Source organism: Dermochelys coriacea, chromosome 3 (genome assembly GCF_009764565.3).
Source record: "Dermochelys coriacea isolate rDerCor1 chromosome 3, rDerCor1.pri.v4, whole genome shotgun sequence".
NCBI classification, from domain to species: Eukaryota; Metazoa; Chordata; order Testudines; family Dermochelyidae; genus Dermochelys; species Dermochelys coriacea.
The window spans coordinates 116810172-116826829 of NC_050070.1; the positions used below are offsets into that span (position 1 = coordinate 116810172).

At 39.3% G+C, this 16658-nt stretch overlaps 1 protein-coding gene across 1 annotated transcript in view; it reads right to left on the minus strand.

Moving 5' to 3' along the window:
* SYNE1 (spectrin repeat containing nuclear envelope protein 1) overlaps positions 1-16658 on the minus strand; it is a 507598-nt gene that overhangs the window by 160677 nt on the left and 330263 nt on the right. The window contains 4 exon segments of the mRNA XM_043511213.1: positions 3445-3585; positions 4871-5065; positions 12258-12401; positions 15009-15191. Of these exon segments, the coding sequence (XP_043367148.1) occupies positions 3445-3585; positions 4871-5065; positions 12258-12401; positions 15009-15191 (663 nt within the window).

The window sequence follows — 16658 nt, forward strand, 5'->3', positions numbered from 1 at the left end:
TTTGTAAAAAGTCTGACATTTAATAGGGATGAGACCAAGGGACCATTACAGAAACTTAAGTAGGATCTATAGAAATTACTCAAAACATTTTAGAAACAAATACAGAATTATCTTCCCTCTAGACATTAAACTGAAACATCCTATAGAATACTACTCATGTGTGTGTGTGTGTGGTGGGGGGAAGATTCTGTATTTAATTCTATAAGGTGGCAATTACATTCTATAGCTGTGGTTCTCAACCAGGGGTACATGTACCCCTGAGAGTAGGAAAAGGTCTTCCAGGGGGTACATCAACTCCTTTAGATATTTGCCTTGTTTTACAGCAAGCTACATAACATGCACTACTGAAGTCAGTACAAACTAAAATTTGATATAATGACTTGTTTATACTGCTCTATATACTATACATTGAAATGCAAGTACAATATTTATATTCCAATGGATTTATTTTATAATTATATGGTATAAATGAGAAAGTAAGCAATTTTTCAGTAATAGTGTGCTGTAATGCTTCTGTATTTTTTGTCTGATTTTGAAAGTGAGTAATTTTTAAGTGAGGTGAAACTTGGGGGTACGCAAAACAAATCAGACTCCTGAAACGGGTACCGTAGTCTGGAAGGTTGAGAGCCACTGGTCTATAGGACTCTTCCATAATCAGGGAGTCAGGGGGAGGGTACCAAGAAGCTTCCTGTTCTACATTTCCCTCCTGTCTGGTACCAGCACAACTGCATACTATTCCTTCCAAGTGCCTTGGGCATAAGCTATCCTCAGAAAGCTGGCTGACTGACCAAGGAAGGGGGTTGTACAATATACTGTTATAAGTGGTAGCGCAGCTGGCTGTTAGAGAGACATCATGGCCCTCCTGAAACAACATTTCCTGATGTAGAAAATGTATCCAGTGTTCAATGATTCCACTGGGGTGCACCCACTCCATACTGTTCACAGTGAGGGGCAGTAATTAACTACTACTAAAGTAGGACAGCAGCTCTAGATGGTAGACCTAGATCAGTGTTTCTCAATCTTTTTGACACCATGGACCGGACTAGCTGCCTTCCTAAACTGTTTCAGGGAGGTCTCAGTGACCGGTGCCAGTCCACAGACCAGTTGTTGAGAAACACTGCCCTAGATGATTGCTGCAGTGAAGTGCTCTTACCTACACTTCTCCATTTAAAAGGATTCCATCTTTAAAGCTGAAAAAGCCTGGATGTTTACTTTCTTAAGATGCACTGGAAAATCTCTCATCGAGCTATTGCTAAAACCTTATTTAACCCACTACGAAATATCTCCAAGCTGATAGTTGTAGGGGAGAGAGACCTCAATATTGATGTAAAAATATTATTAATTTTAGCATTAAATTTGCCTGTGCCTTTAGCGAAGCTTACAATATATTTAGAATTACTTTCATACATATGATGCTTGGAGAAAAGTACCTGACATGCATATATTTTTGTTTATTAAACTATTTTAAATATTCAAGCTAACCAAAGAAATTTGGGGAGGCTTCCACCTTAGCTCCCAAGGACAAGCAAATGTCAAGGAAGATAAACATGGCTTTATGGATAAGAAGATTTTATTACCCCAAGAGTGTTTATGCAAATTCAGAAAAGTTGTGTTTTAAAATTTACCTTGCTTTAACTTTATTTTATTTTCACTTGTGCTATATTTAAAAGATATAGTGATTATTGAAATTTGTGCTTTGTACTAAATATTTAAAAGCAGTTTAAACAATTATAATTCTAAGGAGCGTGGTTCACGAAACAACAAACTATGTGAAATATTTATGTTTTAGGAAAAAGAATGCAGCGTGGTGGTGTCAGAACAATAAGCTCTCTAACTTTGGATTTATTGATCTGACAACACCACCCTGCATTCGTTTTCCTAAAACAAATGTTTTACATAATTTGTTGTTTCATGAACCATTTATTTCCAAAGGAAAATACTTCTTGTGTTTTAAAGCTTTAGAAAAAAGCACGTGTAGTTAAGAGAGATTTTATACTTTTGTTTGTTTCTTAAATGTTAAAATGACAAACACCTCTGTGAAATGCATACGTTAGTAAATGCAAAGCTTCTAATATCCTGCTATATAAATGGTAAAAAATTTGATGTACCAACATGGAATCTAAGGGCCTTGCTAAACTAATTGCTAATGCAGGAAGCCATTTATGTACAGAAAAGGGAATTAATTAATACTGGCAATGTACATGAAATCCCTCCCCCAACTCTGGAAGATAAGAATCATTTCTCCAAAAATTGTTATAAGAGTCAATTTTTTAATTATTAAAAAAAGGCTTTGTAGGAGTTATTTAAATTTTTACAAGACTGTTCTGAGAATTAAAACCTTGTATAAAGGAACCGGAGATCTGGACTTTTTGAAAACAGAATTTAATTTCCTGTCAAAATCTAATAAAATTGAAAGATTATCGCAGAGAATGGATTCAATAAATGAAGTTAAAACTAACTAACAGTTATTTGACACTTTCCCACCATAAGAAGAACAAAGGCAATTAAAGAATGTTGCACATTCATTAGGCAGACTGCATACTCAGAAACTGAAGGTGTCACCTAAGCCAACCCCAAAGGCACAGAGCCAGTGAAAGGGTAACAGCAACCAACCCTGCATCTAAACAAGGCAGAAAGAGGTGTGTTTTCCTATAATTTCATTAAAATAGGAAGGAAAAGGGTATAAAAAAAACCTGAAGTGACCACCACAGGCAACCCCCTGTGCTACCCTCTTGACAGCAAACACTCCACAACTCACCCAGTCTATTTCTATCACCAAGCTGCCACAGACAGATAAAAACAGAGAATATTCAAGAAGAAACTAACTCAAGGAAAATCTCCAAGACTTGAACACTGATGGTGAGAGAAGGTTAACTAAGTGTAGAATGAACACAATCCCCCACAAAACAGATCACAGTTGATATCTGAATAGCTGAACCAATGGAAGACTTTGAACTTTGCCATCAGTTGGACAATGACACAAGGCAGACAGACAAACAATGTAATGTTTCATCACATGAAGTACAAAATTGCATTCTCGCAGAATGCTGGATGCCATCATGTGTACTATTCTGAAAACAAAACCATGCTATAAATGCAACAGACACACCAATGAATTAGAAAGACTGTCTAATGCTCACCCAACATTTGTTTAAAAAGTAACCAACTTATTGAGTCTTTTTTTGCCAATGACAAAGGGTACCAAATTGATATGCTTTAAGCTTCTTGCACAGTATTTGTAACTTTTATGTATTCAGAAGCCAGGTCCTGATTATGCTTGATGATTATTCTCAATTCATGGGATGGGACACTGAAGTTGTGTGCCCAACACGTAAAGAAAATCAGCCCAAATTTTCTGAAGAAGGAATCAACCACAGAGTACACAGAATGGGACCATGCATCTTTCCAGAGATCACAGCTGAATGAAAGCCAAGAGGAAGATACCTGGTTAACAGAAGCATCTGTATTAGCCACAGGTGAAGGAGAGCGACAGGCAGGTGGAGAAGAAATCTCACTGTTGGTTCCCTCCTCCCCAGACTCCTCAGTGACAGGTGAGAGTAGTGTGTGACAGCGACCAGCAGTCATCTGTCACAGGAAATGCAGCCCCAAACGACAGGAAGAAGATCAGTCAATCATCTCAGTAAACATTTGCATTAGATGTAGACCAAAACAAGAAAATTAACACAATGTTGGAATTACCAAGACACAATTTAAGGACCGCTGCTTCCTCCAAGCCCCTTAGAGTTGCTATATTAACAGTTCAGGAAAGCAACAGGCAAGCAGTGGTATTTACTGCTAATAATTTTTTACTGAGATGTTGGCCATCTCCTGTATGCTAGGGAATTTTAAAAAGTTTCTACAGCCAACACATCAAAAATAAGTTAGAGGGTAACACAATTCATTAGGAGAAGTTACTGAAAGCCACAGAGCCATATGCTGCAGATAGCCAGAACTACTGCCCTCAATACTTTACCTTTCAGGCCTAGTTAATGATGAAGGAAAGAACGTTGCAAAGCACAACTGGATCCAGATAAAAAAGGCCACAATATACTATAGTAGTAACATGCATCCAATGAAGTGAGCCGTAGCTCACGAAAGCTTATGTTCAAATAAATTTGTTAGTCTCTAAGGTGCCACAAGTACTCCTTTCCTTTTTGCGAATACAGACTAACACGGCTGCTACTCTGAAACCAGTAACATCTCAGTTTTGCTTTTCTAAGATTTTAATATAGGGACAAATCCTGAAGTCCTCACTCCATTTTTACTCAGTCCTTCTCAGACATAACTCCCACTGACATCAGTGGGGGTTATATTTGCACATGGACTGAGCAAAATAAAGTAGGAACTCCAGCATGTATATATGTATTCAGCCTTTATAAATGTGAGGATATAGTAATAACAATGTCAATTACTGCAGCATATTTAGTAAAAAAAAAAAAAATGTTCAAAAAAATCCGGGGCATAAAAACATGCTGTAGAATACATTTGATTCTGCATCCCCCCTTCCCCTTTTGTCATTCAATTCAGTGCTTTTTCAATGTTTGTTGTGGTGCATTGAGAAAACAACTCAGCACACATCCTGAAAGGTAAGAGAGAACTTTAAATATTATTTTCCTTTTAACAGACTGATTTCTGTTATCCTCATAAACAACTTAATTCCTTATCTGTTGGCTTAGAAAACGGAGGTGACACAAATGCACGAATAAGAAGTTAATAATAATAAATTCATTCTACACCCGCAACTTCCAAAGAACGTCAGTAAAGCAAAGCATACAATGAGTATTGTGGCAATTGGCTGTATGGTAGCATTTGAACAGCACAAAAGAGAGTAGCATCTAATGAACAGTAATGATATCAATTCAGTTCTTACCATAACCACAGAGGGATGAGCTGAGTGTGTTGGGAGGAGTTCTGAGTCCAGCTCCTCCATTCCTTCTGAAAGCCCTTCCACTTCTGTCACTGTCAACAACATAGTGGCATGTTTGGCTTTCATTGTTAGCATCTTGCACTTGGAATTCAAAGAGGCTGTTTGCTCCTGGTATCCTTTAATCTTCTGCGCCAGCTCCTGAGGAAACATTTTTTATTCAATGGGTCACATGCAGGATATAAAGGCCACAAAACTAACTAATAGCAATTCAGCTTCCATTAAGTGGCAGGCTACCTCTCCGAGGCCAGCCAATAAAAATCACAGCTCTGTGTCTCAAGCCGGGATATTAGCAACAGCACAAGCTGCAAGGCAAGATGTTGATTGTGGTAGAGAACAAGTCAGGCAGCATCTCACTGCACAGCTAAACCACAAAGGAGCAAGCTATGCAGTGAAACCGGAAAAGCACTGTGAAAGCCACATCTCTGTATGATACTGACAAAAGGGAAGAATATGTCACACTCACATACAATTCCTAATCTGCAACAAACTCTATATGCTTTATCTTAAAGCGGAGGAAAGGGGAAGCTCTCTCTCTTTTTCTCCTGTTACTAAAACAAGATGAAAATCTCCAGATGGTGCATACCATGGAAATGAGGTCATGTGATGACGGGAACTTTAAAAAAAAAAATGCAACACTCAGCTCTCACCAGTCTGAATACAATGAGCAGCAGAAACAGATACACATAGTGGTTTAGTAAGGTAAATACATGCTGGATCACTCCTATTTATAACTCACACATGTTTGCATGGAGATTGGAGTGGATATATTTTATCTTCTATGTGTAACTTCACAGATATTTTTCCCTAATAATTTTTCTTATGCTTATGTCTTCACAGTCAAAATCCAAATTGGACAGTTATATCCCTACATGAAAGCGAGTTCAGGAATTTGGCTGAAGACAGGATTGACCAAAAGCCATTGTTTTCTCATTGCTGTGCAGGAGTCTGTGTGAAATCAATCCAATTCTCAACACTGCTAAAACATACTATCACACCTGTGATGGCAGTGACAACAAAAGGACACAACCGAATAGGCCTATAGACTGAATGATGCTTTCACACATAGGATTGCGCCTGCCCAACAGGGGCATGCCTAGTGTTGTCAGTCTACCAATTTTCAGACCACTAAATTCACATTAAAATATACCAAAAAAGATCACACTTCTGCTAGAGATATTGTTTCTGTCTCCATGGAGACAGGAGCTCTCTAGTCATAGGAAACTAGACAGCTGCCTAGGGTGGCAGATTCTGACTCATACAGCAGGGATGGCCAGCAGCATATTGATTTACATAGTGATAACTAAATGTGCAGAGTTATTGCTGCTACACCAGCAACCACTATGTTTATTCTTTCAAATAGATATTTGTATTTTATTTTAACATCTGTTTAGATTTTTTTTTTAAATGATGGCTCCCAAATCAAGAAAACAGGAGAAATGGCTATTTATAAATGAGGCTACGATTTAGTCACGGGTATTTTTAGTAAAAGTCACGGACCTGTGACCTGTCCAGGACTTGTACTATAAATACCCCTGACTAAATCTTAGGTGCTCTGGATGGCTTGGGGGTACTGCAGGTGCTGGGGTGGGGGCTCTGGGGCACCACTGCTGCTGCTCTGGGGGCCTGCCACTGCTGCTCTGTGTGTGTGTGTGGGGGGAAAACGGCCTGGGGACCCACTGCTGCTCTGGACCGCTTTTCCAGGGCACCACTGCTTCTCCGGAGGCCCCTGAAGCCAGCTGCCTGTGCCCGCCTGAGAAGAGGCAGGTGCGATTGGCTACGGGGCCTCCCCAGCTGTTCGGGTGGCCCAGGGGGTCAGCCACACCGGCTACTGCAGAAGTCATGGAGGTCCCAGAAAGCCACGGAATCCATTACTTTTGTGACCTCTGTGAAAAGACTCGCAACCTTATTTATAAAGCATGAGTGCCAGTACCTTTAATATTTCAGAACTATTAAACATAGTGGAAATCTATTCCCTTTACTTCTGGGGCTGCCCAGGAGATCCTTCTCTTCAGCACTACCTGCTCTGTGCATATGAGCAACAATTAAATATTGAACAGCTGCTGCAAAGCCTAACAGGCAAAATATTCAGTAATTAACATATATTGAAAAAATGAAGTGGATAAGTTATGGCAGCCCCAGGGCAGTTTGGCTTTCGACTCTGCAGGTTATGTAAAGTTTTATGAAATTACTTACTCAACATCTCAATGGAAAATTTCCAGATAGGTGAGATACAGAGTTATAAACCAACACATCCTATTACTTAGGGTGAGCACCTTTTTAACCTGAACTAGCCTTTGACTGGTGCTCTGTTCCCTATACTCTTTGCAAAGTGCTCTACTCTATGACTGGTGGTCTACTCCCTATACTCCTAGGACCAATCCTATTCAACTTATTCATAAATGATCTGGGGAAAGGAGTGGCAAAGTGAGGTGGCAAAGTTTGCAGATGATACTAAACTGCTCAAGATAGTTAAGACCAAAGCAGACTGAAGAACTTCAAAAAGATCTCACAAAACTAAGTGATTGGGCAACAAAATGGCAAATAAAATTTAATGTGGATAAATGTAAAGTAATGCACATTGGAAAAAATAACCCCAACTATACATACAATATGATGGGGGCTAATTTAGCTACAACTAATCAGGAGAAAGATCTTGGAGTCATCGTGGATAGTTCTCTGAAGATGTCCACGCAGTGTACACAGTGTCAAAAAAGCAAACGGGATGTTAGGAATCATTAAAAAAAGAGAGAAAGAATAAGATGAAGAATATCTTATTGCCTTTATGTAAATCCATGGTATGCCCACATCTTGAATACTGCGTACAGATGTGGTCCCCTCATCTCATAAAAGATATACTTGCATTGGAAAAGGTTCAGAAAAGGGTAACTAAAATGATTAGGAGTTTGGAATGGGTCCCATATGAGGAGAGATTAAAGAGGCTAGGACTTTTCAGCTTGGAAAAGAGGAGACTAAGGGGGGATATGATAGAGGTATATAAAATCATGAACGGTGTGGAGAAAGCGAATAAGAAAAAGTTATTTATTTGTTCCCATAATATAAGAACTAGGGGGTACCAAATGAAATTAATGGGAAGCAGGTTTAAAACAAATAAAAGAAAGTTCTTCACTCAGCGCACAGTCAACATGTGGAACTCCTTGCCTGATGAGGTTGTGAAGGCTAGGACTATAACAGGGTTTAAAAGAGAACTAGATAAATTCATGGAGGTTACGGCCATTAATGGCTATTAGCCAGAATGGGTAAGGAATGGTGTCCCTAGCCTGTTTGTCAGAGGGTGGAGATGGATGGCAGGAGAGAGATCACTTGATCATTACCTGTTAGATTCACTCCCTCTGGGGCACCTGGCATTGGCCACTGTTGGTAGACAGGATACTGGGCTGGATAGACCTTTGGTCTGACCCAGTATGGCCATTCTTATGTTCTTATGCACTTTCAGATGTCAGCAACCAAAGGGATTCTCCAGCTTCATCAGGAGGCTATGCAAAGCTTCCAGTGTGAAGCAAGTGGTTTTGGAATAAACAACTTTCTAAATCAACATCAGGTTCTAACTCCAATGACTCATGGCCCCAAAACAGTTATTTGCTCCATTTGCCATGAAGCTAAATTGTGAGCCAATCCCCACCCTAACTCAGGAGCTGAGCAGAAAGTCTATCACAATTCTACCCACTAGGCTTTAGTTACTTAACTCCATTACTATTATTAGGAATCAGTAACATTTCCATAGTTAATAACCAGCACATTGAGTACATAACATACCCCTCTCAAGCAAAATATATATTATAAAGTAGAACCTCAGAGTTACAAACTGACTGGTCAACCACACACCTCATTTGGAACTGGAAGAACGAAATTAGGCAGCAGCAGAGACAAAAGACAGCCAAACCCTCCAGTACAGTATGGTGTTAAACTTAAACTATTACAAAAATAAAGGGAAAGTTTAATTTTTTTTGACAAGCTAAGGAAACTGTTTCAGTGCTTATTTCATTTAAATTAAGATAGTTAAAAGCGGGGTGGGGGCAGGGGGTGGGTTCTGCCTGGTAAAGTTTCAAAGCTGTATTAAGTCAATTTTCAGTTGTGAACTTTTGAAAGAACAAACCATTTTGTGTGTGTGTGTGTGTGTGTGTGTGTGGCGACGGAGCAAGGCCAGATGGCTATAGTAAAGTAGTGGAACAGGTATGTTAGGCTAAGCAGGCTAACATACCAGGCTAAACAAATCCCTGGTATCATGGTAACCAAATGGCAGTTGCTGCAGGTTAATCAAGACACCTGGGGCCAATTAAGATCCTTCCAGAAAGCAGTGGAGATAGCTAGGTTGATTGGGACACCTGAAGCCAATCAAGGGCTGGCTGGAACTGGTTAAAAGCCTCCCAGTTAGTCAGTGAGGCATGCTTGTCAGGAGCTGTAGGAAGAAGCCATGCTGTTGGAGGAACTAAGTACAAATCCATATCAGGTGCAAGGAAGGAGGCCCTGAGGTAACAGTGAAGGAGATATTGAGTGAAAACTGCTGTGGGGAAGTGGCACAGAGAATTGTACACGTCCTATTTCCAAAAAGTCAGCTACCAAACCTGCTACTATTAGGGTCCCTGGGCTGGAGCCTGGAGTAGAAGATGCGCCTGGGCTCCCCGCTTCCCTCCCCGATTAATCACTGAGACTGGGAGACAACAGAGACTGTGCGAGGTAGGGTAGCTTCTCCTCACCTCCCTTGCTGGCTTATGATGAAAATGGCTCAGTAAGCTGTGACCCTTGTCTCTAGAGAGAGAAGGGCTACATGGAGGGTCACAGTGAGACTCTGAGGCTAGTGAAATCCGCCAGGAAGCGTGGGACCCACTGAGACCAGGACAGACCTTTGTCACAATATATATATATAAATATAAACAAAATATATTATACAGACAGATACATTATACAGAGTAAAAAGCCCTAAAACAGATTCAGAAGAGAAACTTATGGGTGTAAAGGAAAAATAGGCAGGCAGCTTGTGAATACACATAGAAATGCCGGATTTCTTTGCACTCATCATTTTACGGGAGCTCAGTTTTCAATCAATATGCCACAGTTATTTTTATGGGCGTGATTCAGCAAACTACATGTTGTGCCTGGTCTGCATGACATAGGTACCCAAATTTGACATTTTGGTAGGATAACTGCTTGCATCATAACATCATCATGTTTACACTAGAAATATCCTGCAATAAAGTTGGGTCACCGCACTGGAATGCAACATGATAACACTGTGACAGAACATGATCAAGCTATATTGTAATCTCATGATTGCATGGACATCTAATGATTGAAGAAGACACCTAATATCTTGCAAGCTACTGTGTTGCTCATCAAAATCACAATGCTCCCAGAAACATCAGAATAGGTGGCCATTCTATAACATGGAAGCCCAGAGAAAAAGTCTTCTGTAAACATACTTATTGGGTAGAAAGATACTCTGTGTTACTTATGTGCAAGGCTACTGCAAAACCTCTTGTGATGCAGGAGGCAATGACTTTCCTCTTCCCATCTTATCTTTGTATTTTATACATAGTTACTGTGTGTCCTGTTAACCTTTACACACATAGACTACAATTATATGCCCGGGGAAACTGTAATTTTTCTTTTCAATTACGCATGCAATCTGCATCTTGCACACTTGATTAAAAATAAAAGGTGTAATCATACAATGACCCTGTAAGTCTTGTTTGTTGTATCGTGTACTCTGATGCAAAACTTAAGCAAACAAACATAAATGCAGAAATGTGGCATCATCTGTGTCTCTTTAAAATGTATTCCTTTGAGATGTTTCAGACATTCTACTCCAGAATGAAGCTCCATTTTATTCTACTTCCCACCATGTGAAATTCATGCAACCTACCTCCACTGCCACCCCAACTGAATAAATAGGGTTTGGGCAGGGGTAGACTACACCTCCTGAAACTTGGAGCAGCTTGCAGGTCTGCACAACAGCCATTGTACAGCTACTGGTTCAAATAAAAGGACTGGAACAGCATCTATTGTTTCTCTATGCTCCTCTGAAGGGATTCCTAGCTACTCTTCTCATACAAGTGTGAGGCCAGTGGTCCATAGGTCCCTATGCCTGCCCCACTCTTAATGCCTCCCTCTGCACTGATGTTTTCAGATCTCTCTGTGGAGACATTATTAGGAACATCCTTCACCAAAACAGCATCAAGCATTTGTATCAAATAGCTTCTTTTTCATTTTATTAAATAGCTTCCATGACAATTGTGACAGAAAATTAACTAAGCAGTATAGGAGGAGTACTTCAGGGATAAACACAGACTGTGAGAGACAAATGTAACCCTTTCTTCTAAAACTAAAGCATAATGCCACTAGTGTCAAAAACTATGAAAGAGCCACTACCAATTTGGCAATCTAATGCATGGCATACTACAATGTTTCAGAGTAGCAGCCGTGTTAGTCTGTATTCGCAAAAAGAAAAGGAGTACTTGTGGCACCTTAGAGACTAACATTTATTTGAGCATAAGCTTTCGTGAGCTACAGCTGACCGTAGCTCACGAAAGCTTATGCTCAAATAAATTTGTTAGTCTCTAAGGTGCCACAAGTACTCCTTTTATTTATACCACAATGTGAAGACCTGGGATTCCAAAATCAGTGTGGTGGCATGGAGCCTCCACATAGATTGTCCTGTCCTCATATGATCTCCTGATATCCATGGGGTTTGAGGTCTGGACCTGAAGCTCAATCCTCAGACAAAAAACTTTGTTCCCCTGACAGAATAACTTGAAAAGGACCCTTTACGATGATCTTTGCAGAGTTTTCTTCCTCTAGAATTGCCTTCTGTGGGCTTTACCTCAGGAGGGGTGATCCTGCCCCTTGCTTTTACTCTGTCTGTTCTCAGGCATCTCTCTCAGTGATGCGAAAGAACTAAATGAGGATTTCAGGACTGGGCCTAAGATCACTAAATGACAATGATCTTCCTGCTCATATTCAGCACTGTATTACCGCATAACGCAAAGAGTTCCCACTGCAATATTTTGGAGTTCCACACATCCATCAATGGACCTGTGTCTTTTTCAGTCTTTGGTAATTACTTAATGCTTTAATAGGTTACCATGATCTCAAGCCTTCGGGAGACCTACTCGATAAAGAAAAAGATACTTGGAACCTTGGTGTTAATAGGAATTTGCTGTGTGAGTATGGAAGGCATAAATCATCCTTGCTAAGCTAGCCTTTGTGAACCTCTAAAAAACTGCTCTGTGACCTCAAGAGAACTTAAGGTGACCAAGAGATCTCTCAAACTAATTAACTCAGAGCCTGGACAGTTGCATCTCTGCTGCATTACCTCATGGCGTGAAATCTGGGCCTGCAGCTCCTGGATGTTACTGGTTGCAACAGGTTTGTCTTGGATCTCATGGTGGGCACCCTCTATCATTTGCTGTAAATGCTTCATCTCTTGTTCGTATTGCTCATACTGTACCACTGCTTCCTAGAGAGAGAAGATACAGTAGATGTATACAAAAAAATAACAGGTTTCAGAGTAGCAGTTGTGTTAGTCTGTATCCACAAAAAGAAAAGGAGTTCTTGTGGCACCTTAGAGACTAACAAATTTATGCATCCGATGAAGTGAGCTGTAGCTCACGAAAGCTTATGCTCGAATAAATTTGTTAGTCTCTAAGGTGCCACAAGTCCTCCTTTTCTTTTTGCGAATACAGACTAACACGCTGCTACTCTGAAACCTGTCATTAGTGGAGTAGTACAAAGTCTTATACTCAGAAATGTGACTGGAAAATGACATTGGGAAGCTCCACATTCCTTTTTTAAAAATACTTTCATATCAGGTTCTCTTATTTTAAAACTCATGCATTTTTTAAACACATACACCACTAATTTGGGACCTGAAGATAAAACTTGGTTACTTCCTATCTGTGTTACACTTTAGCTGATAGGTTTGCTCATAATACACAAGACAGAAGATATCTGTATTCTGAAGATAGTACTACAAAGCCAATATAACTAATACTAGTAAGAGTTTGATTTTGGCTGCAAAATAAGTGGATAATACTACTTATACAGGAAGTCAATATGTCAAGTGAGAATGAATCACATAATTACACTTTATCTATTTCTTAGTTAATAGGAGAGTTAGGGGTTAGTCTAGGGGTTTAATCAGAATTGCTGGTTTTATTCCCAGCTCTGCCACTATATTAGTGTGTGATGTGGAATGTTATTTAACCTCTGTGTGTCTCAGTTCAACCATCAATAAAATGGCTGTGATACTATTTACCTACCTCCCAAGGCTGCTGTGACAATTAAATCATTGTAATGCTCACAACCACCTTTGGCACCATATAAAATGATGTTTATTATGGATACCACAACCTTTTGTCAGCTACATTTATAATCAAAGCTAATTTAATTTGAAAACAAACTTCACTCAATAAGACTTACTGAAGAGCCATGTCTATATACATTTTGAAAGTAACTGTGCATGTCTAGAAAAAAATTATTACCAAATACAATGTAGAGCTCACTAAATAATACATATTTTCTGGTGAAATATTTCTGTAGACAGAAGAATGAATAGATTTTTTTTCTTGGCATGTAATATGGAGGATTGCTGAATAATACAGTTACAATGTTACCATGTAAATAACCACAGAGAACTTAGAACTGGAAAAAAATTAGAATTCACTTTGCCCAGCTCCTTTCCAATGATGACTTACTCTGTACATTCAATTGCTTTTTCCAGGCTGTTTGTAAATTATTCAAAGGAAGTCATCTTCCACCTTTGTATTAGTATACAAAAATAGGCTGAGACTTTCAAAGCTGACTAGTGGATTTAGCCATGACTCATTAATTTAACTGGTAAATGTGTGAATAAATCCCTAGTTGGCTTTGAAAAAAAATCTCAGCCACATAAGCCACAATGCCAAAGTGTAATGATGGGATGAAGGTCAGCACTAGCAACAGCTGAAGTGAAGTAGGTGTGCTCTCACTGAGAAGATAGTTTGTTGGGGAGCATTATGAGTTGCAAGGAAGCAAATAATTTAAAAATCTTTAGGCATCTGAGCAATTAAGATGGGCTTTGAACTGACAATGCCCCAACACAAGTATAAAAAAAAAAAGATAAAGAAGTCTTTTTAAAAGAGCAAATGTCAACCACTGGGGCTCAAGACTTGCCACTGGCTACCTCACTAACCATGCCCACCAACACAGTGTTGCCCACTCTTCATAATTTTATCACAAATCTTGTGGTATTTGTTGTTTTCTTAAAGCCCCAACTCCTGCTCAGCTTTCATTTTCACTAAAAAAGTTTCTGGCTCTCGTTTGTGGAGAAAAACTTAGAAACATGATCTGAGTGCACGTTAAAGGCTCTGAAGCCAGAAAACAAATTAAAAAGAACCCTGAATTAATAACTGAGGAAAAACCATAAACTCATGATTTTCACGATAATCTCATGATAAATTAGGTCCTGCCTCACGATATTTGAATGTTTAGGATTGGCAAAAGTGCATGGACCGAACAACATCATCAGGAAGAGACTGCTACTGGTCACCTAAGGTTCTTATCCACCATACAATAAAGAAACCATTAACTACATTTGAAATGAAAATTTCATTTTTCAATCAAAATGGATGGGTCAGATAGCCAGATTATGCCATGGTGATGAACGGAGGAGTAAGGAGATTAACAAGAAAATACAATTTAGATTTTTGAAAATTAAAGCAATAACTTGATAGGTTGTGCAATAACCCTTCACAAGAACTGGAATGAAAAGGTGAGTAATATTTTTTAACAGTGATTGGAGGGTAAAGGCTAATTGGGTATTAAAGTTTTATTTCCTTACTTCTTTGGGAATTAATGCAGACTGAGAAAATAGTCTAATAATATACTTAAAATTCCAATAAACATGAAGTTCAAAATCTTTCAAATATAAGTAGTGGGCATGTTATGCTTCCAGGCAAACATTGGGCTTAAAAAAAAAGAAAAGAAAAAAACGAATGTTTGAATTAATCTGTGCCACTATAAACCTTTCTAATGGTATCACACTCTCTAACCCCCTACCCTCACCCACAGGTCAGTTTTCACTTGCCTGCATTATATTGCATTGCTGGATAGCCATGTGCTGCAGATGGCTGGCTTCCTCCTGAAGTCTGAGAGCAATGTGACATATCTGCAAGCTGGTGACCACCTCTTCAGGCATCCTCAAGGCACTCTGGCAGATCTGCACAGCTTGAACCTTTGGCTTCAGTGACTCCATTTCAGACAGCAGATGCTAGAAATAAAATTGGTGCCATAGTAAGTCATTCTCCCATGAATTCCAAAGACAATTCACACAGCCAATTATTAAGAGCGAGTTCAACCAGCAAAATAAAACATGAATTAGATTACCCATAGTTAAATGAAGCACAACCAGGGCATGCTCAGAGTGGAGTTGCTTGGTAAATATTATTTTTTATTCTTAATTAAAACAAAGTGTATTTCAGCTATTGAAGAGGAACAAAAATGATTTAATTATATCACTTAATGAGCCCCCTTTGAAACACATCAACGTTTATCCCTGTTTATGGGTTTATGTCTAGACTGAAAGTAATTCTTTAAAGTATTCTAGAAAATACATACAAAAATGTTTAAAAAACAGACCTAGTTTCCGAGCAACAGGCATTTGTTTAATCTTGTTTATATGCACATTTTAAACATAAAAGCAAACTGAGAGCCCTTCTGAGATACAGTTGCACATTTTTAGATGGGGCATGTAAAACCCATTATTTGTGCTCATAATCCTCCTTTGAAAATTTAGACCACAACTAAAAATGATGTTTAAAATTAAACAAACAATGAAATGGAACAAAATTCAGCTACATAAAGATCCTTCCCCTTGAATAAGCACCATCTGGCCTCCTTTGTTTATCTGGCCTCTCTCCAAGCATCTATTCTTCCCACAACGCATATGCCTAACTTCCATTCATATGCATGAGAACTGCGTATGCACAGTTACAGGGGGATAGATTAGGTCTACATTCTTTGTATTGTCACTGAGGAGTTTACTGAATTCTCAATACAAAAAATATGCATGAATGAAGACATGCATAAACATACACAGTCTGAATTTTTAAATTCAACAGGCTGAAGCCTCAGTACTAAAAATTTGACAGTAAGGTACAGAAACTCATCCCTTTCCCCCCCTATAATGGCAATGAAACTGTGGTGATGGGCAATGGGAAGAACCTGAGATCTTTGGCGCCTAATGTGTTGTGGGTTATTCTTCCTTTTATGGAGGGTGGATGATCTAAAGGTCAGAGGTGAATACCTATTTCTTCTCCAAACACCTTTGCTCCAGATTTTCACCTGATAGGTCCCATACCCAACATAATGGACAGCTTTATTTTGGAACTGACTTCAGGATACTCTGTGGGCTGCATGACAAAGTCAGTCTCCCTCAAAGAATCTATCCCTTCCACTTCTGGCAAGTCGGCTGGGTTTGGTGGCAGCATAGCCACTCTGCAGCTGTCCATAAGGAGTGGATGGTTTCCCCTTGTACAGCTCTACCTGGCAGGGACAGGATTTGACCTATCAAGAATAATCTGGTAACTACTTTATAGTTTATCATCACCACCTTTCCCCTACTCTCCAGGTGGGTGATGGGATGGTTCTCAGGGAGATACAATTCATTGTGGTGTGCAGAGATTTGGCTGAGACACCCTTATTAACAAGGGTAATGCTTTTAAATCCACATGCAAAG